Raw genomic sequence first — 24667 nt, 5'->3', positions numbered from 1 at the left:
ATAGATCCTAACAACTTAGTAGTCATTTGAAAGAATAATACACATAAATTGAAATTAAAAACAATATTTTTATTTCATTTTTAAATAACCACAATTATTATTTGTGTGAGACTGTTGGGCACTGCACAGCTTCTCAAACCTTGGAATCAGACACCAACATACTTAGTCCAGTCTAAATTGTTTTCATACATAAAGTGTCAAGTATCTCAAACAAGTCTTCAGTCTTTGTGCCTGCATTGGTACTTTTACAAAAGAGAAGGTCATCCACAATTTTGTCACTAACCATGTTCAGCAAATCAAATGAGTTTCCTTGTTACTCTCCATTGCCTCATCTAGCTATAACCCAATTTCCTACCCTTTCATTTTTTCAATTAGCTGATCGTTGAGGTCTTTGGGCATGTGTTGAATTCTACAACTGACAGTATTGTTGGATAAAGGCATCTTTGAAGGCAGTCTTCCTGCATATTCATCAACCATAATGTTCACCATATCCACTGCAACAGGTAAAATCCGTTTTCTACGAGGGTGCAAGGCTTTTTACATTTTTCAACCATATATACTACCTTGTAGGATGCTAGTAAAGCATTGCTTGGTATTGATGCGTGTTTCAAAAATGTACTTTTTTGTACTTTCAATTTTTTAACTTTCGAGTAAAATAATCATGGGATTTACTAGCCGTGTTAGGATGATTGGTCTCTAAGTGGCATTTTATACTTGGAAGCATGCACTCTGGAGCCAAAACTTTTAGACATAACACACACTTCAGACATTCTTCATAATTGACATCTACCAAAGTAAAACGAAAACCTAGATAATTATCCTCATGTTTCAGTTTCTTCACAACTTTGTCACTGGTCTGTGGTTTGTCGTCATTTTCTTCACTCCCACACTTCTTATTAATGTTCAAAATTCTTTCCACTTTTATGCACAAGGGCTAAAAATAAACAAAATAATTTGCTGAACTTTGCTAGAACTCGCAGACATTTGATCACAACAACCTTCAGTTATTTCAATTACTGATGGATATACAAAATCTAAGAAATGAGAAAGTTTGAGAAGTTACTGATGTAGCCGAAAGTACAAGTAAATAAAAACATATCTCAAACTTTAGAGAACGTCATTGAAAGAAAAGTAACTCGAACTAATGTTAAAACTGTGAACTACCTCGAGCTAGTAGTTCACGCGGTGTCCGACAGGTGTGTTTCCCTCGGAAATTTGAAATATCCCGTGGCGCACAGTTTGGGAACCACTATATTACTACATTTTAAATGAATGAATCAGGGAAGTATTGAGCTAATTTTGTTTTCAGTTTGTGTGATACTAATCATTCAGTGGATATTTAATTTCAATATATTCAGCAACTTGACCAGCCATGAAATTGTAGGAGTAAGTTTATTTTGAAATTAATCATAATACACTCAAGAGTGGTATTTTCATTTGAATGTCATTTGTAAACTTTGGCCTACAAGTTACAGGCTATGTACAAGTGATACTGATAGTAGCCAACGTTAAGAAAACTCATTTGATATTGTTACTTGGACTGGACTTTCCCTTATTTTCATGAAATAATTTAAAATAGCCAGGCCAACAAAGAACAACATCACAACCATATTTAAAATATTAAGTTTGAGGCTAAAGCTTAATACTAAACTCAGTATTTGCAATATTAAATCACTTATCCAGCTATTACAGAAACTTTGTTTTAAGTCTATTAATAGTACTAAATCAGACTTGAATGTTTAAATAATTAGGAACTTTGCACAAAAGTAAATTCTATTTAACTATCAGGGGTGGTATGTATTAAGAGGCTTTGGATAGCTTAACCTCTCCAAATGAATTGTTCTTCACAGAGCATTGTTCTCACTAACTCAAAAATATGATACAGTATATAAGGAAAAGGAGATAGAAAAAGCAAAAAGATTGTTTTTGAATTTTGCTCAAAGCTGCACAAGGGCTATCTGCATTAGCCGTCCCTAATTTTGCACTGCATGACCAGAGAGAAGGCATCTAGTCATCACCACCCACTGCTAGCTCTTGGGCTACTCTTTTACCAACAAATAGTGGGATTGACTGTCACATTATAATGCCCCAATGGCTGAAAGGGAGAGCATGTTTGGTGCAACGGGGATTTGAACCCACGACCCTCAGATTACAACTCTAACGCCTTAACCCTGGGCCCATAAAACCTTAAAATTATCACTGCACGTACATTAAGTGGTTATTTTAAATTGTGAAACCACCCACCCATGACAGAATAGCCTACCCGAAAATAAACAAAAAATACTTGCGTGTCATCTTTGATAGCTCTGTAAATCAGAATTACATTTTAATTTTTTTTTAGTTAATAAATACATACCTAATATTGTGAATTGATACATCAGAAAAGTAAAATATTTAAAAGTACAACGAGATGAATCAAATGAATTGCATTTCAGTTATCTTCTTACGTCATTGTTATAAGTCAAATTGAAATAAGGGTGTACTTGTACAAATTTAACTTGAACGTAGAAGGAATGTTTTTAGTGTGTATGGGTACTTTTAAATCTGGACCAAATATGTCCAATAGTTAATATGCAAACTATTAAGCCTAAAGTTCCATGTTTTGGGCCTTCTTACTGCCAAATATATGCAATGTAAATCGTGTTTTACCGTTTGGATATTATGCAAATGATAATCATATATACCAGGGTTGGCCAAACCTCGGCTCGCGAGCCATATGCAGTTCTTTTACATATAATGTGCGATTCGCGGAAATATGTTGGCTGAGCTCCTTTTTTATCACAATTAATATAAAAGGTAAATAAAAAAATTTCAAGCTTTATAATTATTTACCAGGATTAAAACATAAATTTAATGTTCATGGTGAGTAAATATATTTAAGAATTTAAATCTCAATTTTAATGCTAGATTTGAGTGAGGGATTAAAGAAATTTTGGATCAGCAAGGACTACAGAGGAATTGTGCTGGAGAATTAGTGATCTACAAGCCGATTTTGACAATGTCAGTTTTAGTGGGTGTGGCTTGTGATTGCGTTATTGTGGCTGTGTTGTGGGCAATAAGATTAGCGGAGTGTTAGTGTGATAGTGAGCATTGTAGAGTTTGTTTACGTTGCATGTGCTGGAGCTTATTGTTTCTTTTCACTAATTTTTTAGAAGTGTCTGTGAAAATTTTTGTGAAGGAAGATGGCGTCATCAAACTGTAAGAAGTGAAAGTATAAAGATGAAACCAGAAATTTTAAGCCAGAGTGTGGGAAGAATTTTGCATTCACTGTTAAAGGAGGTAAACCTTTGTGTCTTATCTGCAATTAGTTACTCAGTCATTACAAAGTCAGTAACGTGAAATGCCACTATGAAACAAGTCACAAAAACTTTTCGTCTGATTATCCACCTAAATTAGAATTACGGAAAAACAAGTTAACTGTGTTGAAATCATCACTAAACAGCCAGCAGACACTGACAACATTCAGTAAGGAATATGATACAACGGCTGAAGCTAGTTTTGTTATATCATGGAACGTTGCTCGCGCTGAACGCCCATATTCTGATGGAGAATTTGTAAAGAATAATATAGCTGAAGTTGTTGCAGTGTTAGAACCAAATGACACAAAACTTCAGCGACTAATAGCACAAACAATAGCTTCATGCCACACTACAGAGATGTATATCTCCCAGATCATTGCTGATGTTGCAAGCAAAATGATTTAAAGAATTCCTTTGCATTCAGCTTAGCCCTTGACAAATCTACAGGCATACAAGACAATCCACAACTAGTGGTATTTGTTCATTATGTTTCCTGTGATGTAACTGTTAAAGAAGAGATGTTGGAATGTAGTGGCACCAAAAGAAACAACTCATGGTGTTGACATTAAAAAATGTGCTTGACAGAGCCTATAAAATACTGATATTCCACTGAACAAACTCATCAGTGCTGCAATAAATTGAGCATCTACAATGGTGGGGAAAAATGCAGGATTAATTGCACTTCTGAAAAGTGATTGCAGCTTTCCAGAGTTTCTCCCTGTTCATTGTATTATTCATCATGAACACCTGGCAGCCAGATGCTTGAAGTATGAAGATGTTATGAAATTTGTTCTTTAAATTGTCAATTTCTTACACTTAAATGGGAAGACCCACCAACAGTTTAAGAATTTTACTGAAGAACCAGAGCTTGAACATAAACCCAGTGGTGTCTCTTTTCACTGCATTGTGAAATGGCTATCAACCAGCAATGTCTTAAATAGGTTTGTGGATCTGTTGGAGTCTGTTATTACTTTTCTTGAAGAAAAGAAAATATTCTATCCTCAACTGGGAAATGATGAATGGATGCAAGATCTAATATTCCTTACTGATTATAATGAATCATCTACAAACTTTTAATTTGGCACTCCAGGGGAAGGGTAAGATTGTTTCTGATTTTACTCAAACAATTTTCAACTTTCAGAATAAAATAAGACTTTTTTCAAAAAGACATATTGTCAAGAAGTTTCAGTTACTTTCCCAATCTTCAAATGAGAGTAAATATATTCCCTGATATTGAAATAAAAGACCACAAACTGGAGGAATACAAAGATAAATTATAAGGACTTCTTGATAATTTCCTAGATAGGTTTGAGGACTTGCAGAATCTGAAGCCCTGCTTTGCCTTTCTTATAAATCCATTCATGGTTGATGGGATCAATGATGGTTGTCTAATTCTCAAACCTCTGGTTACAGCATCATCTGCTGTTGGAACTAATAGAACTACAGGAGGACCTGGGTCTACAGATGAACCATAAATCCAATTTTACAATTGATTTATGAAAGCAAGTTCCAGAAATAAAATATCCTGAACTGAAGTAAACCATTGTGTGACTCATCTCAATTTTCAGCACAACATACTACTGTGAATCACTGTACTCTGTAATGAAGTTTGCAAAGTTAAAGCATCGTGCAATTGTTGCAAATCAACACCTGATGGAGATAATTCATACAGCCTTGACAACACATCAGCCAGAATTTCAATGACTCGTAACCAAGATAGAAACTCATGAGACCTCTACTATCAATAAATAGCTTGATAATTGTATCAATGTCTGTTTGTGTCAGAAAAATATTATGATAAGACTAAATTTTTTAAGGTTGTATCTGATTAAAATAGCTCTAATTTTATTGTTTTATAGATTTTCCTCCATGTTATGACCAGATATTCACTAAGACAAATAAATATCATTAAAAATATGTTTTTACCCCTTTTTATTTTTGGCAGTCTCGTTTAATGTTAATCAAATGCATATTTGCATATTTTTCATAGATGTTTCTGTAATACATTACAGTATTAAATACACTCAGTATAGTTAAAGCAGTAAGCATCCAGGATTTTGAAAACATTTGGTGTGATTTTATACATATAATCTCAAAGTACACACATATATGTGTACTTTGTGATTATTGAAACCAATACAAATTAACAGTTTAAAAACTACATACATGAATAAATATTATTATGTGCATGTATTTTTTAATATTTATATAAAAGTAATTAAATCAAATATGCATGAAACAATAAAAACGTGTGTAATATTTGTTCATATCTTGCAGCAAACATCTGAAGTTTATCGTATGTGTATCGTTGTTAAGCAAGTTTGGCTACCCCTGATATATACTACTATTCAGTCAGACAAGAGTTGGTAGTGGTATAGATTAGCTAACTTCCCTTTAATCTGTCACTTTCAAATTCGAGATGGCTAAATCAGATAGCTAGTGTATAGTTTGCACGAAATCCAAAAACACACAAAACACTTTTAAACCTGGGTTACAAGGTGCTGATTTTATTTGATGACTCATAACACTTTAAAAATCTTTGTCTCTGTGTGGTAGTTCTACATGACTTCTGATAACTAAATTATGAGACTTATGGAAGGCAGTCATCACCACCAACGGAGCTACTAATGAACAGTGGGATCGACCATCACATTATAAAAATATCCAGATTTGTGTAGTTTTCAGTAAATCTATTCTCATAATAGTAAAGATATAAATTTCCTATACAAGTAGGACAGTTATCTTCCATTTATCATGTGTTTAATTGACATGTTGCTGTACCTAAAGAAAAGAGCATCAAAACATGTGAAGGAGATGATCAAACTGGCAGAACAGTGTATGGAATTCCATGATGGGACAAGTTCAAGTTCCCCACTGGTCTAATATATCCAGTTAAAATTGAAACCATTGATGATTAACCAGAAGCAAGAATATATCAAAGGTAGCAGAAGGTTAATGGACAGAAGGAAAAAGAAATGCTATGTTTGTTATAAAATAGGACTCTTTGCAAAGGAGTGAAAGTTTATTATCAGCAGGCAATAGTGGGAATTTCAACATAAAGCAGCTGGGGCTATTTGCTGAGATAGCACCAGTAAGAAATAAGAGTGACCGCTACAATATATGTTACTACTAGAAGAAACAGAATCGTGAAAACACATCAGATTTACTGCAAGAAGTAAATGCCAATTTCATGATTGATCAGTGTTTGGAACATGTGACAGATATCAAAATGATACAAAATCATTGTATGAAAGATATGTTAGTGATAAGAAAGTAAAGGTTCTATAAGACACTAGATGCAGCAGTGCAGCAATGAAAACCAGTCCAGTATCTGATCAGATGACAGACAAGGTACATTTGTATGTGCTAATTTGTGGGACAGTGTGATAGTTTCCCACAGCAAATATAAAAAAGTAGATACTCCATATTATGTAGGAGACCTTGAAGCTATATGTATCAAGGAACCAATATATGGCTTGGTGGTAGAACACATACAATGCAGTAAAAATTGAAGGAAGTGCAGAAAAATGACCCTTCACCATAGAAATTTCAGCACAGTATCCAAGAAAGAGTTGAGCAAATACAAAGTGGAAAGAGATTTAAAAACAGAAAAGTAAAAAAGGAATATTAAACATGACCTATCAAAACAGTTTTACTGGACAAGCCAAACCCAAAGACAGCAGAAACTTCTAAAACAAGAAAACCAAGAGTCAACATTTGAAGACTAGAAAGTAGTTCTGCTACAAACTTGCCCAGTAGTGGAAAGGACTTTTCACAGTACATGAAGTGATAAGCAGAATGCACAATAAATTGAATGTTGATGAAACAACCGTGGTTTACCATTCCAATTTGTAGAAGGCATACTTTGAAGGAGAAGTATTGCAGCTACTGAGGTAAAGATGAACATGAAACATGTAACTGTCATAAATGCAGAACCAGAAGACAGTAATTTTGTCATAGAAGATGAAGACCTACTAGGCCTAGGAGCAGTGGGTGAGGATGGAACATAACAATATTAACAAAAATAAAGAGCTGTCTGGTAAGAAGATAAAGAGGAACAAAATCCATTGTGTCAGTATACAGACAGATTAGGAAATGCAGATACCAGACAACAGCAAATTAAGATGAAGACAGTGAATCATGTGAAAGTGAAGCTCTATTTGAGGTCTTACATTAGAAGAGGCCAACAAAGGAACTGCAAATGTTGGTATAGACTATATGAGAATAATTAGTATATGACCTGAAAATAATATTTGTATATAGTGAAAAAATATTGTAAATATTTCTCTTGAAAAGGAAATTATGTCAGATATAACAGACTGTTTAGTGCAAATGGTATTATAAATTGATTTACATTATGTTTGTAATTATTTATGTCGATGCTATTGAACATTGTGTGCAATTCATTGACATCAAGGGTATATAAATTTCTAGAAGGCCTAAGTGATTTATAAATAACAGCAAACAGATGAGTGGAAAGAGAGAAAAAGTAAAGTCATGCAAAAGAGATCAGTCAGAGAAAAGTTAACTATCATGAGAGTGAAAGGCCTAACGATCGATACGTTAAGAGCGAAATTTATAGTTTGAAATAGATAAGCTAAAATAAGTTTTCTCGTCAAAGGGTGTTCTAAACTAATCGAACCTGCCTAAGTGGACGCACGATTATTGGAAGCGTGAAAAAAAACAATCGATTATTGGAAGTTCAGGATACAACTGCACTAACTCAACAACAGTGTAAGTGAACTATACAAGTTTACTGTATGGATAAGAAGTAGTGATGAATAGTTCAGCTTGTCAACTGAATTGGCTTAAGATGACTTTTGACAGGAAGAAAACTGTATACTGTTTAAGATAAAACTACGATCTGCATGATATAAAGCATTTTTGTATATACGTTTAAGTTGTTTCGAATATATGTATATTATTTTAAAAACAAGTGGAGTGTCTGCTGTTCGTTTATTATCGAATTTATCACTAACAAGTCACAGACTCCTAGTGTAGAAGAATCCTTAGTCCAACACATCTGTATATTTAACTTACTGTATATACTATTAAGAATTACCTCTTTGGCACACACCAGCATACATACATATATATAGCGCTAAAAATTCAGTTGATTTTGTTTTTGCCAGAAATTAAGTACTGGAATCAAACACAATCCGGCAACTGATTTTTTGTGTGTGTTTTTTTTTTAATTTATAGTAACTGTAAAATGCGTTATCATAATAATTACCTAGTTTTATTTAGTTCAATGGATGCTAATAGCTTTGTTTGTCTTATTTATCAGTTAGGTTATTGTTATTTGTGGAAATATTTCATCAAATAAATTAGTTTGATTTCATTAAAATGTTAATCAGTTCCACAGGTGTTTATATGTAAAGCTTGTCTATTGTGAATTTATTTTTAAAACATATATAAATAGAACAAAAATTTAACCACAAAGAGTACAAGATAAATTCCAAGAACGTGGCACAGTGGCATGTCTGTGGACTTGAAGGCTAGAAACCGGTTTCAGTACTCGTGGTGGGCAGAGCACAAATAGTCCATTGTATTGTTTTGTGCTTAATTCCAAACAAGCAAAGTACAAGAACATTGTTCAGAAAATCTCATATCAATAAAACAGTTATCAATAAGTAATAACGAGACTTGGAGATCAGTTTGTGTGTGTTTGTTGTTCATATATTTTAAGACATATTTAAAAATTTGACATTAATTGTATGACAGTCGTTTTAATGTTTAATATTTTATGCATTGTATGCAATATTAATGACAAGTTCAACGTTTTGTAAGTCAGAACTTCATTAATAAGCAGTCGACTCCAAGCTGGGTTTTGTTGGAACGAATAAATGTCACGTCAATTAGACGGAGTTATTTAATGAGACATTACTTCAACTATTTGAGAAGGAAAAAGCACTTTTCTAGACCGTTGTAATTATTTTTCTACTTTTAATTTACTTAGTCTGCTCAAAGTTGTTACAAACATTGTGCAGCAGTCACCAGTAGACATTTTCTAGTGTGCTTAATTTTCCAAGTTACAATAACTTCCAATAGTTCTTTGAATTCCAATTATAAATGTTAACCTGTAATGCAAAATATCAGAATATTCCTTTATATTCTGTGGCAACACCACTGTTTGTTACAGATTTCCTCTGCTTTTGTTTTCTAACCAACTACGGACAGAAGTAATTTAGATTCAAAGTTATTTGACCCTCGGTTCAAGATTTAAAAAAGAAAAACCTTAGCCACACCTCCTGTAATCTGTTTGTTCATATTGGGAGGTGATAATACACTGTGAAACTTCTGTAGAATTGTAAGTATGATGAATGTTGTAGAAGTATTGAATGGTTGGAGGAAATCCTCTTGTTTGTAAACGGAAGTGGTCTACTTCAGTAGGTTTACACCCCTCATAATGTGAATGTTTTGTTTTATAATCAATAACGTATTCCGGATTTACTTAGCATATGCGATATCAGTGTTTTCACTCGGGAATTTAACAGTTCAGTTTCTTTAGATAAATTATTCTCGTAATTGCACGGCAATAGCTATAATAACTAGGTTGAAAAATGTTCATTTGTTTGGGATACAATGAATTAAAAGCAATTAATCAAATTTCAAATGTTATTTAAATTTAAATTAACGTGTAAAATTTTGAAATGAAGGTTGTTTGCTAATGATTTTTTGAAAAAGCATGTGTGTGTATTTTCTTGTTGCAAAGCCACATCACGCTATCTGCTGAGCCCACCGAGAGAATCTAATCCCCGATTTTAGCGTTGTAAATCCGTAGACATACCGCTGTACTAGCGGGGGGCGTTGAAAAAGCAGTAGGAAAGTCTGTGAATGGGTGTGCGTATAATAAATTAAAAGACAATGTCATTTATAATATAAAACGCAATGTCTTGCGGAGTTAAGATATGGCATCTGTTGAACTCTAGTTAACATTATCTTGGGTAAATTTGTATTCGTCATAGACTTAATGAAACAACAGATTTGGCGTAAGTCTCTAATCAATTGATTTAAATACGTTGGGTTGTTTGTAGTTGAGCACAAAGCTACACACAGGGCTACTTGATCTCTGTCCACTAATGATATTGAAATCCGGTTTTTATTGTTTAAATCCGCGGACATTCCACTCTGCCACTGGCGGGTTAAATAGCATTGAAAAAAAAACATATATAAATTTCGAATTAAAGGATTAATCAGACAAATGCATGATTCATACAACATAATTAAACCTGTCACGAAAAGCCACATCAGTGGTACGAAGTAATTTAAAAATACTTTATATCAGGTAATATTATTTTCAGTCATCCTTTTATTCAGTTGTAACTAATTTTAAAACCATGTATACATCGAAAATTTACTGTGTGCTTGATTAAGTATTTGTAATGCAAAACAGTTCTGTTTTAATAATGTTTATGCTGGGGCGCTCGACTTGCAATCTGCGAGTCGCGAGTTGGTATCCCTTCCCATAACATATTCGCCTTTTCAGCCATAGGTGCGTTATAATTTTATAGACAATCATATATTTTACTATATATGTAAAAACGGCTCGTTTGGGTTGAGAAATTTTTTTATGTAGAGGAGCGAACATCATCACTGATTCTTATATTTCACTGTTAAGAGTTGACTGTGGGTGGCATTAACTAGTTGCCTTTCCTCGAGCCTATCACTTCTAAATTAGGAACGCCTAGCACAGTTATCCCTCAAGTAGCTAGCTTTTCGCGAAATCTCCAAGAACAGAAAAATCATCTCGCTTATAAATTTGTAGTTAAGCTTGGCATATACACTTTTATTCTTGATAAAGATTTCATTTTGGCGAGAAAACTGACAATCGGAATCTTTTCAAGATCTCGTTTCCACAAATAATTATTTATACCTAGTTCTTAATGAGCAGTTTCTTTTTCTTTCATTATGTTTCATTTATTTATTTAGACATCTACGAATAAGTAGAAACGAATAAAATTATCGCTATTTAATTAAATGTCATTTTTATGCCCCCAGGCCCGGCAAGGCCAGGTGGGTTAAGGAGTTGGACTCGTAATTTGAGGGTCGCGAGTTCGAATCCCGGTCGCACCAGACATCCTCGCCCTTACATCCGTGGGGGCGTTATAATGTGACGTTCAATCCCACTTTCGTTGGTAAAAGAGTAACCCAAGAGTTAACAGTGGGTGATGATGACTAGCTGCCGTCCCTCTAGACTTACACTGCTAAATTAGGGATGGCTAGCACAGATAGCCCTCATTATAGTTTTGCGCGAAATTCAAAAACAAACAATTTTATGCCCCTTTAACATATGTCATCTGTTGAACTCTAGTTAACATTATCTTGTGTAAATTTGTATTCTTCATAGACTTAATGAAACAACAGATTTGGCATCAGTGTCTGTGGGTGGCATTAATTAGCTGTCTTTGATCAAGCCTATCACTTCTAAATTAGGAACGGCTAGCACAGATATCCCTCAAGTAGCTAGCTTTTCGCAAAAACTCCAAGAACAAACAAATCATCTCACTTATAAATGTATTTGATTAGCTACTTAAGGTGTTATATGTAACTGCAAATTTCTTTGAATCAGGGTTAATTTTTGTACTGCTTAAAGATATAACCCTTCTGATAGAAGAAAGTTATGCTAATCTTAAATCACTCCTATTTTTAGAATTAATTGAAGGACTTACATTTAGGAGTGTCAACTTTAGTGTTCTGCTGCATCCTTGAAGGCTGTTGTGTACTGCAAAATGTAATCACAGAATAAATTTTTTAGAAGTAGTGAAAATAGCACTTGATAATTTACTAAGATGAGTTGAGATTTTCTTTTTATTATACAGAGCACTACACAAGTTTGTGTCAAAACCAATAACAGATTTAATATTTGTTTCATTATAAAACATTAAAAACTACTACTTTAGATTTCTCACAAGAAATAAATTTGTGATCATTTTGTTTAATTGTTTTATATAAATAAAATTATGGAAATAGTGAATATGAATATTTATTAGGCCTTTTGAAAGACAGTATCTTGGTTGTTTTGTGTTCTCATGCTCCATAGTATACTGTCAATTACCACATTTTTGTTAAAGCATGTAAATATAAATTACATGTGTATTTGATAGGTTTGATTTATATAATACACAGTTACCTGACTTCTGCAAAAACAAGAGCCTTAGGAATCTAATATGTATTGGAAATATGCAGAAATTTGTTACATGTGGAGTAAAAGAGGTGAAACTTTCTGTTTAAATCAAAATAAAATTGAACAACTATTCACTGTGGTAAACAAACAAACAAACAAAAGGGATGAACAGTGAATAAAAGTAATGCAAGTGGTATCTAAATTTGAAGCAGACATGATATTTAAGGATAACAAGAGACCTATTCATCTGCCAGGACAGTCCCATATACTGAACTAAACTAATCTATATATGCTTGAAGCCAGCCCTTCTTCAAATATTTATCAACATTTCTTTGAATTTCCTTAAATTTACTGCATTCACCATACCTGAAGGTTATCCACTCCAAAGGTCAACCACCCTGTCAGAAAAATAAAACTGTCCATACTGAAGGTGACTCCTTCCTTGCCAGAATTTATATTTGTGTCCCTAGTCTTATTGCTCCAACCATTAACTCTGAAAACAACATCTGATACATCAATGCAATTAATTTCTTTAACAATCTCATACATATCAATCATATTCCCTTTAACTCTTCTTTTTTTTTCAAGAAACAATTTCATAGATCTTTACATTTCTTCATATAACAATCTTTTCTTCCTAATTATAACAATATCCTATAATGTCTCCTTTTAACCCTTTCTGACAATCTGCTGTCATTCTTAAAGGAAGGAGCCCAAGAATGAACTCAATGCTCCAAATGTGGCCCAACTAATAACCTATACAGCAATATTATAACCTATTTAGATTTATATTCAATAATGACACCTTTTTAAATGCTTTTTGAAAATCCATGTACACCAAATTTACACAATTATCCCTATCTACTTTACCAGTAACCTCTTCAAAGAATGTTAAAAAGATTACTAATGCAGAATTTTCCTATGGTGGCACCATGCTGACTATCCCAGAGCATTTTAAATTTTGTTTAATGGCTTTTCAAAGCATACTTTACTGATGTAAAATTAATGGTAACCTATAATTATTGGGATTTTTATTATCTTGCACTTACCCACTATTCAAGGACATAAAGAAAGTAGTAGCAAGCAGCTTACATATCCAATCCTTAACCTCCTTCAAAGTTCTTGGGGAAATATTATTTGGCCTAGGAACCTTATCATTCTTTAAACTTGTCAACACGTTTTTAACATGATCAGTACAATAACAGGACGAAACAGTGGGGGAGGGACTTTTACAAGAAATTTTTTACTCTTTTAAAAAGAATGAACTATTGTCTTCAAAAGTTAAACATATTTCTCAAAAAATAAGATTTCATATGCATTTTCACAAATAACATTCGTCTCACAGTCGACTAAAAGGAAAGGGCACTTGGATGCAAGAATATCTCTGTCCCTTATGACAGCCAAGAGGTATCCCTCTTCTACAAACATAAGATCAAGAACAACATTGCAACTATCACATGAATAAGTAAATAAGGTTTTTACTGATAAAGCCAGAAAAAGTAAAACATCTTCGATTGAACTTATAATTTGACCTCTACTGAATTTTACATTCTAAATCCAGAAGTGAGAAATTTAAGAATTTTGCATGTAAGAAATATATATATATTATAGGCAAGTAAGACACATAGTCTTTGCATAGTATACAACAGGTATATTTTAATTACAGCTATCATTTTCCTTTCATTGTATCAAAAATAGATACCAGTTTTAAGCCAGCTCGAATCATAAGATGTTATCATATTAGTTCAAATTTATTTAGATTTATCAGCATCTTGTATAAAGAATAAAGCTGTTAACTAATACATGTTGACAAAAATGTTTATTTTATACCCGATAAATAATCCATTCTTAATAGTAATGTTATTTAAATATTAAAAAACAATTCATTTGGTTTACATACATGTTATTATATACCCGACACAGAGCTATTAAAATAACTTCAGTATTCCTACATATAATTAGCAGAAGGTTGTAAGCATACACTTTAATTAACTAGTACATTTTTTATACAATCTGGTTTTCTAAACTAAAAATCAGGATTAAAAAATTGCTAAACATGATTGAAATGACTGAACACAATAAATCTTTTATTCACTACTTTGCTAGTACAGTTCACTGTATTATAACATTGCTTTAGCTAATAATTCTTGCATTTGTTATCTGTTAATTAATACTGCAAGAATTATTAGTTTGTTTGCTCCAAGTAGTGCTGTATTTTATTTTATTTTTCATAAATGTGTACTACAATTAATATTTTAAATGATACAGTTGTAATGGTCAGTTTTACCAAATGTGTAGAATACATATTACATAGTAATTTTATATGTGTTTAGTCGTATCTGTCTTTTGCAGTCTGTATTTCATGTTTGATTTATTACTCTTTCAGTACATGAGTGAAAAGATTGGTGGAGCAGAAGGTACCAAGTTTACAGAAGAGTATATGGAAATGGAAAGGGTGAGAATTGTAGTAGGACATAAGTAATTCTACAAGAATCCAGTGAAATAATATATAGAATATGCTCTTCTTTGGGAATACTTTTTCCTTTTACATACATTGAGTTTTTTATCATAATATTAAGATGTCCAAATTATATGTATTGAATTATAAATCTTAATTCACTGTTCCCAACTTATAAGGTTAATGAGCATCATTATAGGACTTTGCAAAACATATAAAATATAAAGTTTTGTATTTGCATATCATAAAGCTGGGAAGTTAAACTTGTTACATTATCATATGTACTAATTTGGAATTTTATGTTACATAGTTGTAATTTTTAAGTTAAAGTTCCTTCAAGAATAATAGATATTTGTTACCATAAAGATTTATCAGGGAAAGTTAAATTATTTAAAATGATGGTTTTCGCTTCCATTTTCTCTATGCTAGCATTCTGATAGGAATAGTGTACACTTAAAAGCAACTCTTTTTACAAAACTTGAAATTATTCAAACATTTTATACTTGAATCATATATTAATAATACAAATTTTGTAAATGAATAGGCACTCTGGGTTTCTGTCTTATGGCATTAGTAAAATTACAGTTGAAAAGATGATATACTTTTCTCTAACTTGTTGCTCTTCTGTAGGCCAGTTAATGAATGAGGAAACAAAAGTAAACTAATGATTTTAATGTTACAAGTAGTTGGTCATGATGTTCATTTTGTCAATGAACCCTTATTTCTTACCATTCAAAAGTTAATTTTCTATTATCTTGGAAATTGTAAAAATTGGGATTGGGCTTTTTGCAACCCTGATGCTCCTGTTTGAAGTGTTTTTGGAAGTGAGAAATATTAACAGCAGTTTTTATAAACATCAAAATAAGCAGCCGTGATCTTGTATTTTCACTTAAAACTGTAGATGTATGTATAGAAGTGTTGATTCTTATCATAGTGTAAAAAATGTCTTGTTAAACTGGTGTGAATGCACATGCAGTAAAGCAGAGAAATATAGCTTCATGTGATCTTTAAAAATGTAAATTCACTCCTCCCAGTTGTCAGCATCTTAATTTCTTCATGCATCATATATATACTGAACAGTTCTCATGCTTGTTTTGATTTTATACTGTGATGCAAATTCGACCTTAAATATGGTCTTTTCAATTTTCGTGAATCTTCAGAATTTTTTTTTTATTATTTAAATGGTTAGGTTTTTAATACAATCACTGTGAAAATGCTTAGGTGCTCAGTCAGTTCTATTTAACCAAGTGTATTATTCATTCATTTATTGTTATCCACATCTTTATTACAGACCTGTAAGATAACAAAACAAATGTAATGAATTCAGTAAAGCATTTATATTGTTAATTAATTTCTGTCTTTAAGAATGATGAATTTCTTTCAATAGAAAACAGATTTAATGAATGGATTAGCAGAAGAACTGATAACAAAAACAAAGGAATTCCTCCAACCCAATCCAGGTATATGTGAAATCTATTTAGTTATATTTGTAATAAAGATTAAACTATCACAATCCACTTTCTAGACTCCAGAATACTATAGTTGATTATAAATGTAAGCAAAAAATAGATGGTCACACAGTATTTTCAGGTTAAACTGATTTCCCTCAGACAGACAAGACGTGATTCTAGGTAACTGAACTCATGAGAAGGAAGTAGAGATTCAAAACAGTTATAAAATAATATAATGAACAGACTTTGTACAGTATGCACGTATAAAGAGTGTGTATGTATGTACTTGCTTATAGATGATAGTTTGTTACTTTTACTGGGTCGTAAGTAACTTTTTTGCCAAAGTGCTTTGGTTGAGATCTTATTCCAGACCCGCTAGTTTATGTGATTGGTCCTTCCCATTCAAATGTAAATGAGGCTATAACCTCAGAACTGCATCTGACTTACCTTTGGAAGATACTGCTATTGGCATCCATGCACAAGGTGCAGCTTTAAAAAGGTAACTCCTTCCCATGAGCCGGCCAGGAGTTTTCTAAATGGAACAACAAATAACAAAGTTAGCTAGAACAATAACAACTTAATGAGTTCCTCGTCCATGTTCTTATGTTAAAATTGAACTTACCTAGAGCAATAGATATAAGGATTTGGAATTAAGTTGAAATAGTTTGATTAAAACTTTTATTTTTATAGAGATTATAGATAGTGTATGATATCCCATAGTTTACTTGAAGATGATTATGATTGGGTGTGTTTACAGTTCTATATTTCCAGACAGTTGTAGCTAATATACATATACATATAAATTATCAGTCTGTTTTCTTAATTGAATAGAATAGGAACCATACCAGATAAATAGTTGTTTCTTATGTAATTCTCATTTTAATCTGTTAATAAAGTAGTTCAGTTGGTTATGGGCACTAGGTATTATAAGTCTGTTTGACAGTGTTTTAAAAATTACCTGTACTGATTTGAAAATATTTACACTTAATATATGGGAAATAAGGTGGTAGATTTTGTGTATATACATTCATGTACTTACATCTTTTGCTAACTATCTTTGCATTGATAAACTTATTGCTTCTTTTCACTGAATGATTACTTGCCTCAGCTTTTAGTTTTAATCTATATAGGGGGAAAAAACAGAATTGAAGAATAATTTGAGATATTTTTTTACTTTAATGGTATTGGTGTTATATCAAAATGAGCTCAAATGTTGTTGTCAAAATAGTTGTTTCTTTTGTTCAGTTTTTACAGAATTAGCAAAAAAGAAGAAATGGATGAATGAATTTACATTTTTCCAATCTATGATTTATAGGCAAAACAACATAACATCATTTTGGGACAGTATAAGACCTATTAGCTCATCTTGGCTATTCCATCCTCTAAACTAAGCTAAAAATATTAATAAATAAATTTGAAAAACAAACCAGTTGTTATCATTCATATACTTATCAAGCTCTCTCTTAAAGCTACTGCCTCCACAACATCTGAAGGCAATCCATTCCAAAGGCCAGACACCCTATTAGAAAAATAAAACTGTCTTGGCTGAATATGACTCCTTCCCTGTCAAAATTTATATTTGTGTTCTATAGTCCTACTATTATTACTGTTAAGTATGAAAAATATGATGCATCAACACTCTCAATTTTCTTTATAATTTTAAACACCTTAGTCATATCCCATCTAACTTTTCTTTTTTCAAGAAAAAACAATTTGAGAGATTCCAACCTCTCCTCATATGACAACTCTTCCATCTCAGGTATCATTTTAGTAACTCTTCTCTGAACCCTTTCCAACAATTCCTAAGGTAAGAATCCCTTGAGTGAACACAATAGTTTAAATGTGGCCTAACCAGTGGCCTATAAAATGAAATTATAACCCCTTTAGTCTTGTATTCAGTATTTCTATAGATAAAACTTAAAATCTTATTTGCCTTATTACTGGAAACAGCACACACCTTGGATGGTGTTAGAAACTGATCAACTATTACATCAAGACCTTTAAGGTTATTCCCATCCATATTATACTTAATTTCAAATTATGATAAACTACATGCATTATCTTGCACTTACTATAATTAAAACACATCTTCCATTTATTTGCCCAACTCATTAAATGATCTGAATCCTTTTGTAAATCAACAGCATCCTTTTTATAGTTAGCAATACCCAAGACCATAATTTCATCTGCAGACTTAAGTAACTTATATTTTCATCTATATCATTGATGTAACTCAAAAAGAGCAAATATCCTAAGACTGAGTAGTGAGGTACACTACTTGTGCCATTAATCTGATTTGACTGAATGCCATTTGTAACATACTTCTGCTTTCTTCCATCCATCTATTCTTCTATCCAGTTTGCTAATTTATCCTCTACACCTATAGACATATTTAATTCTTTTGTACAAGTGTTTAATGTTGCACCTTGTTAAATGTCTTCTGAAAATCCAGATACACAAAATATACACTGTAACCTTCATCTTAATAAGCAGTAACCTTTTCAGAGAATGTCAAAATATTTTAAGACAAGATTTTCCCATAATAAAACCATGTTGAATATCCAGCAAAATTCTAAACATTTTTAAATGACCTTGCAAAGCATCTTTTATCAGAATTTTTAAAACATTTCCTTCAACTTATGTAAGACTAATGGTTCTCTAATTACTGGGATGATTTTTATCACCTCCCTTGAAAAGAGGAGTAACATTAGCTAACTTCTAATCCTGTGGTGTACCTCCCATTGTTCAAGGACTGACAAAAAAAATTGTAGCAAGTGGTTTACATATTTAATATTTGATTTCTTTCAAACCCCTTGGGGAAATATTATTTGACCACAAAGCCTTATTGTTCTTTACATTTCCCAATTTTTTTCTTAACAATCTCAGAATTAATGCAGTCATCTTATTCAGTTTCATTTCCATTTATCAACTATTAAAAAGATGTGGAATACTTCTTAAATCATTGTAAGTAAAAAACCAAAGAAAAAGCAAAATTTAATAACCCAGTCATCTCATAATTATCAATTATGAGTTTTTCTTTATCATCCCTCAAGGGTCCTGACCCTATCCTAACATCTTCTTTACCCTTAATGCATTTAAAGTAATCCTTACTCTCAGTTTTACATTTTAAACCAACTTTTTCACATACATCCTTTTTGATGTCCTAACTTCTCGTTTAACTAACTTTATTTTATAATGTTCTGAATTTCCTCTCAAACTGGTCAATTTAAGTTTCATAAATTTATTATACTTTTCATTAATTTTATCTCTTTAACTTCTTTTGACTCAATCTGGTTATTTTTTTGCTTGCAGCTATCATTTTCTTTCCATAAGGAATAAGTTTACCTTGAATATTTAAAAATTGTCCACATATGATCAGTTTCTCCAAATTCACCACAAATAATTCTTGTTGCATCTCTTCAAAATTTGCTTTTTGAAATTTGTAATCAAAGTATCATTATTCCTTATTTCCTTATGCAGCAAAACATTGGACCTGATAGAGCAATGATCACTTTCATCCAGATGTTCCTCGATTTCCATCCCCTCAATCATTTCTGTACATAAAGTTAACAATAAATCTAAAATAGCATTGTTTCTACTAGGTACCTTGACTAATTGTTTAAGAAAGTCATCTTGAACATTTCCCAAGAACCTTTCTTCTGTATGGTTTGACTGTAGGATTTCACAATCTATGTGTCTGAAATTAAAATCACTTATAATTATGACTTCATTAACAGATGAAATCTTAATCTCATTGTTAATTTTCTCACTGCTTTCATCATTATCATTTGGTGGTGTATAACAAATTCCCACCAATAGCCTTTTTCCTTTAAGTCCACTAATATAAATGCAAATTAATTCAATTTCCTAGTTGTTATCTTTGATATCTTCAATTTCAATAGGATATAGTTCACATTCTACCTATAAAGCCACTCCTCCCTCCTTTTAATATTCTTTCCTTATTATCTGTGTTTAACCATGTTTTAGTTGTTTCTATTATAACAAAATTCTCCATTCATTCCAGTGCTTTAAAAAACATTATTTTACTTGTAATTCTAACATTCCAACAGTAACAATTAAGCTACTCTTATAAATATTCCTATACTCATTTCTTATGTTAAATGTTTCTCTGCCTCTTTTTCTTTTTGCATTTAGTTTATCTTAACCTCCATCACTATCTAGTCCAGTATAAAACTTTCCTTTCCTTACAGCCGAGTCAATGGTTTTGGCAAACAAGCCAGCCCCTACCCTATTTAAATGTAAACCATTCATTAAAAAAAAAAAACTCCTTTCTTCTACTGAATTCATCCCATAAGTCTAACCAGCTAATCTACTCATCTTTACATATTAACCTAAGCCTAACAGTTAGCACTAGTTACTATTTATAATGTCATCACCACAGTTAATTCTGGGCAGTATCCTTGACAAAATAATTTGTGGATTTTTTTAATGCCTTTTTTCAATTAGCTCCTCTGACCTACCATTCCATATATCATTAGCCCCTACATGCACCACAAAAACTCCTCTTTTAATCCCCTTTATAATTTCTCCTGCTCTATCAGTTATATCCTTCATCTATGTGCTTTGATAGCATAATCTAATTATTTTCTCCATATTTATCCCACAGAATATTCTATTTACATTCTATTATGGCTCTTTTGTTTTTTTTCCATCCAATAGTTCTTCATCTGCAGAAGCCAAGGGCTTAAATCTTTTGCTCAAAAATGTAAGTTTGCAAAAAGTAAAACAAAGTGGAAAGTTTCTTTATAACATGCACTTTCTACATTCTATTCAAAGCTGTAAATATTTCCTTACTATTCAGAAGTTAAAAATATATGGAGTATAATGGAATTTTTACTATGATATTTGGTTACTCTAGGTGCTAAAGGCTTACTATTCAACTAACTAAAAATGTAATAATGGAATTTGTACATTAACATTCATTGTACTTGTAGTATAATTTTGTTTTAATAATTTAATATTGGTGTGATCATATTTTCTTTAACTTATAATTAATGCTGACAAAGTTAAATGTGTGGAATTACACTGCTGTTTGCTTTTTTGTAAAATCCAGTTAATTCATTACATGTTAATTTTCAAGAATACAATACTTACCTAGATACAAAAAGAGTGCTAAGTAGCTTAACTTCTAATGCAAGTTTTTGGATAACTGATGTTCTCAAGTTGTTTGAATCACAATTTTCTTTTAACAATTCCAATTAGGTGTTGGGTATCCGTTTTTGTGCAATTTTTTACCATCTTAAATTCATTATTTCTAAATTTGAAATAATAAAATGTTATATGATTTCCAACTTAACTCACTTTATATCTCCAGTAGATTATAATATTTCTTTATAGCCTCAAGGGCAAAGATGACAGTTAGTTCCAAATTTCGAGGAACTACTAAGAATCATGCTTATCCACAGCCTGAAGGAATTCTAGGTGATGAGATGGTGAAATATGGCATGAATTATGGAGAAGATACCCCATTTGGTAGGTTAAGAAATGTGCTGTATTACTGTGATTATGAATAAGCTCTTTTTAACTGTTTATTATATTCCACTGTTAGCAGATGCATGTTGAAATGATTCAACATCAATTTTCATAAGAATAGTGATAAAAAAATATAAAATGTACATTCAACCCAATCCCTTGAATCAGAGTATATATACAATACAATTGTGTGGTGGACTGTTTATAACTATCTTTTATATCATTCCATGTATTATTTCATTTAGGAAAATTACATTTGTGTTTTGTTTCTCATGTAAGGGAGAGTGAGCATTTGTTTTTTTTTTTATTTTATGGAATGACCACCAGTGCTTTCTGCATTAACTGTCCCTAATTTAGCAGTGTAAGATTAGCGAGAAAGCAGCTAGTCATTACTATTTACTGTCAACTCTTGGGCTGCATTTTTACCAACAAATTGTGAGATTGACTATCACATTTATAATGCCCTGATGGCAGAGCAAGCATGTTTGGTATGACAGGAATTCGAACCCACAACCCTCAGATTATGAGTCAAGTGCCTTAACCACCTGGCCATGGCGGGCATCCACTGGTGGAGGGTTGACCTATGCTTGTCTGTATGCTACAACACAGCTGAATCACATTGAAACATGGGATAAGTAGGAGGCAAGCAAACAAATTTGTGCATACAGAGGTTAGCATTGAACAAGAAAAGCTATTATATTAGACAATGTAAATATCAATCAGAAATATAGTTTTCATGTAGCAAAATATTAACTTCTAAACCTTTAATCATTTCAGCAGAATAGTAGAATGTTTTTCAATTTCAACATTTTCTTTCATAAAAATTGATAACTCATAAACTGATTGTTTTAATTTTAATTTGTTTCTATAGTTAATTTATAATGAAATAAAAACAGTCATGTGACATAGATATAAATTTAACCATCATGTTTTGTGCTGGAAATGTTTACATGAGAAGTAGTTTTCACATATGCTTATTAGCAATAATATATTAGCTGGCCTAGTGTTGTCATGTACTTGCTAATCTTGTTAAAGAACAGAATAAATAAAACATTAATTTTGTCCATATAACATACAAAACCATAACATGTGACCAAAGGTAGTCTACTAACTAGTGCTAGAAAATTAATTTGATTAATGGATTTAATTAACTATTTATGAGTGTCAGTTATAGTCTCATGTAAAGTTATTGGTTATTCAGAGTTATGATTAAACTAAATATCAGGGAAATATCCAACTATTCAAAATTATAAATTCTGATTATTATTTTTTTAGATTGTTCTGATTATCTAAGTAATCAAAATATTTTCATTACATTTTATTACTGTTGTTTTTTTCAAATAATTCATTTTTTTTAGCTTTGAAAAAAATTAGTTACAGTCCTGACTCAAACATTTTAAGCCTGTGTTGTTTGTTTGTTTTTTGAATCTCACCCAAAGCTACTCAAGGGCTATCTGCACTAGCCATCCCTAATTTAGCAGTGTAAGACTAGAGGGAAGGCAGCTAGTCATCACCACCCACTGCCAACTCTTGGGCTACTCTTTTACCAATGAATAGTGGGAATAACCGTCAAATAAAATCGAATGCTTAGTCCATAATTGGCTTTTTTTTTAACTCTTGTTGTGCACTTTTAATGTTATACATTAAACATTTTGCAGGTTATTTTAAGGAAACTGTACTTCTCCATCTTTTTTATTTTGAAAATGTGGAAAATATGCATAAATTGGTTAAAAATGAGCCAAATCTCTGTGAGGATTTTCAGTAGCATTAATTCTTCAAGAAAATTGTTGTAAGACGGTAAAGTGATCAGAAGTGAGGAGATGTAGCACATGAGTGAAGAAATTTGGCAGAATGACAATGCAGTTGCAACACATCTTGTTCAAAGCAGCCTCTTTCACAGTACAGATGTGGTTAATAGTGTTTACTGTCTAAATTGGTGCATATAATGCATTAAGTTAATTATAATCTTGATCTTTGTTTTTACAGAAAACTGTATGGTACATAAAAAATTATGAAATATCCTAAAAAAATTAAATTATGAAATACTTATCTAATTCAGACTTAAGCACTTATTCTAATCGTAGTGTAAACTAAAGGTTAAAGTTTGTGAATTTGGATATTATATTACTGTATATTTTGGTTATTATGGGAAGTAGCTGAAATGCTGAAAATTTTACTTGATGATCTATGACTTGTAGAATGTTTTAGTGTTATGAGTTTTGTTCAAACTTATCTATTTACAATAGCTACTGTAGTAATGATATATGAGTTATTCTGTGAAATATTTTCATTTTTCAGTATATGAGAAAGATTAATATGAATTTGATTTTTGGACTATTAACTTAGCATGCCAAGTTTGGTCTGAATTGGTCAACTCATTTAAGAAGAGATGCAGCAGCAAACAAACAAAGCTTACCATAATACTGGATAATTATGATTTAATATGTATAGTGCATATGTGAAGAATGCTTTATCTAGATTTTTATACTAATGTCTGTTAACTGTACCAAAATATACCTTGAATATAGTCTTCTTCTTTTCTTTTCTTTTTTTTTTTTTTTTTTTCTTTTTCTTGTGATCGTATCTTTCTACAGGTCAGAGCCTTATAGAAACAGGAGAGATATTACATCAGCTGGCAGAAGTGCGCTATGCTCTTGAGGACAATGTTAAGCAAAACTTTCTGGAACCTCTTCATCAATTGCAGATCAAGGATTTGAAGGATGTTTTGGTATGGAATTTATATTTTATTATATAGAGTAGGTACTTTTTTCATTCTTATGAAAAGCCTTCTAAAATGAAAAGGAACTATTAAATGTATGTTACAGCTTGAATTCAACCT

At 31.8% G+C, this 24667-nt stretch overlaps 1 protein-coding gene across 6 annotated transcripts in view; it reads left to right on the top strand.

Moving 5' to 3' along the window:
- The window catches only part of LOC143249485 (endophilin-A-like), a 73642-nt gene that overhangs the window by 10883 nt on the left and 38092 nt on the right, over positions 1 to 24667 (top strand). For 3 of the 6 annotated variants that reach the window (XM_076499406.1, XM_076499403.1, XM_076499402.1), the window contains 4 exons: positions 14813 to 14881; positions 16272 to 16344; positions 21694 to 21828; positions 24423 to 24556. In XM_076499406.1, the coding sequence (XP_076355521.1) occupies positions 14813 to 14881; positions 16272 to 16344; positions 21694 to 21828; positions 24423 to 24556 (411 nt within the window). Of the gene's footprint in view, positions 1 to 375; positions 504 to 14812; positions 14882 to 16271; positions 16345 to 21015; positions 21062 to 21673; positions 21829 to 24422; positions 24557 to 24667 lie in introns of those variants that run through there. The other 3 variants (XM_076499405.1, XM_076499407.1, XM_076499408.1) reach the window with 3 other exon arrangements.

Source organism: Tachypleus tridentatus, chromosome 4 (genome assembly GCF_004210375.1).
Source record: "Tachypleus tridentatus isolate NWPU-2018 chromosome 4, ASM421037v1, whole genome shotgun sequence".
NCBI classification, from domain to species: domain Eukaryota; kingdom Metazoa; phylum Arthropoda; class Merostomata; order Xiphosura; family Limulidae; genus Tachypleus; species Tachypleus tridentatus.
This window is presented reverse-complemented; position numbering and strand designations above follow the sequence as displayed.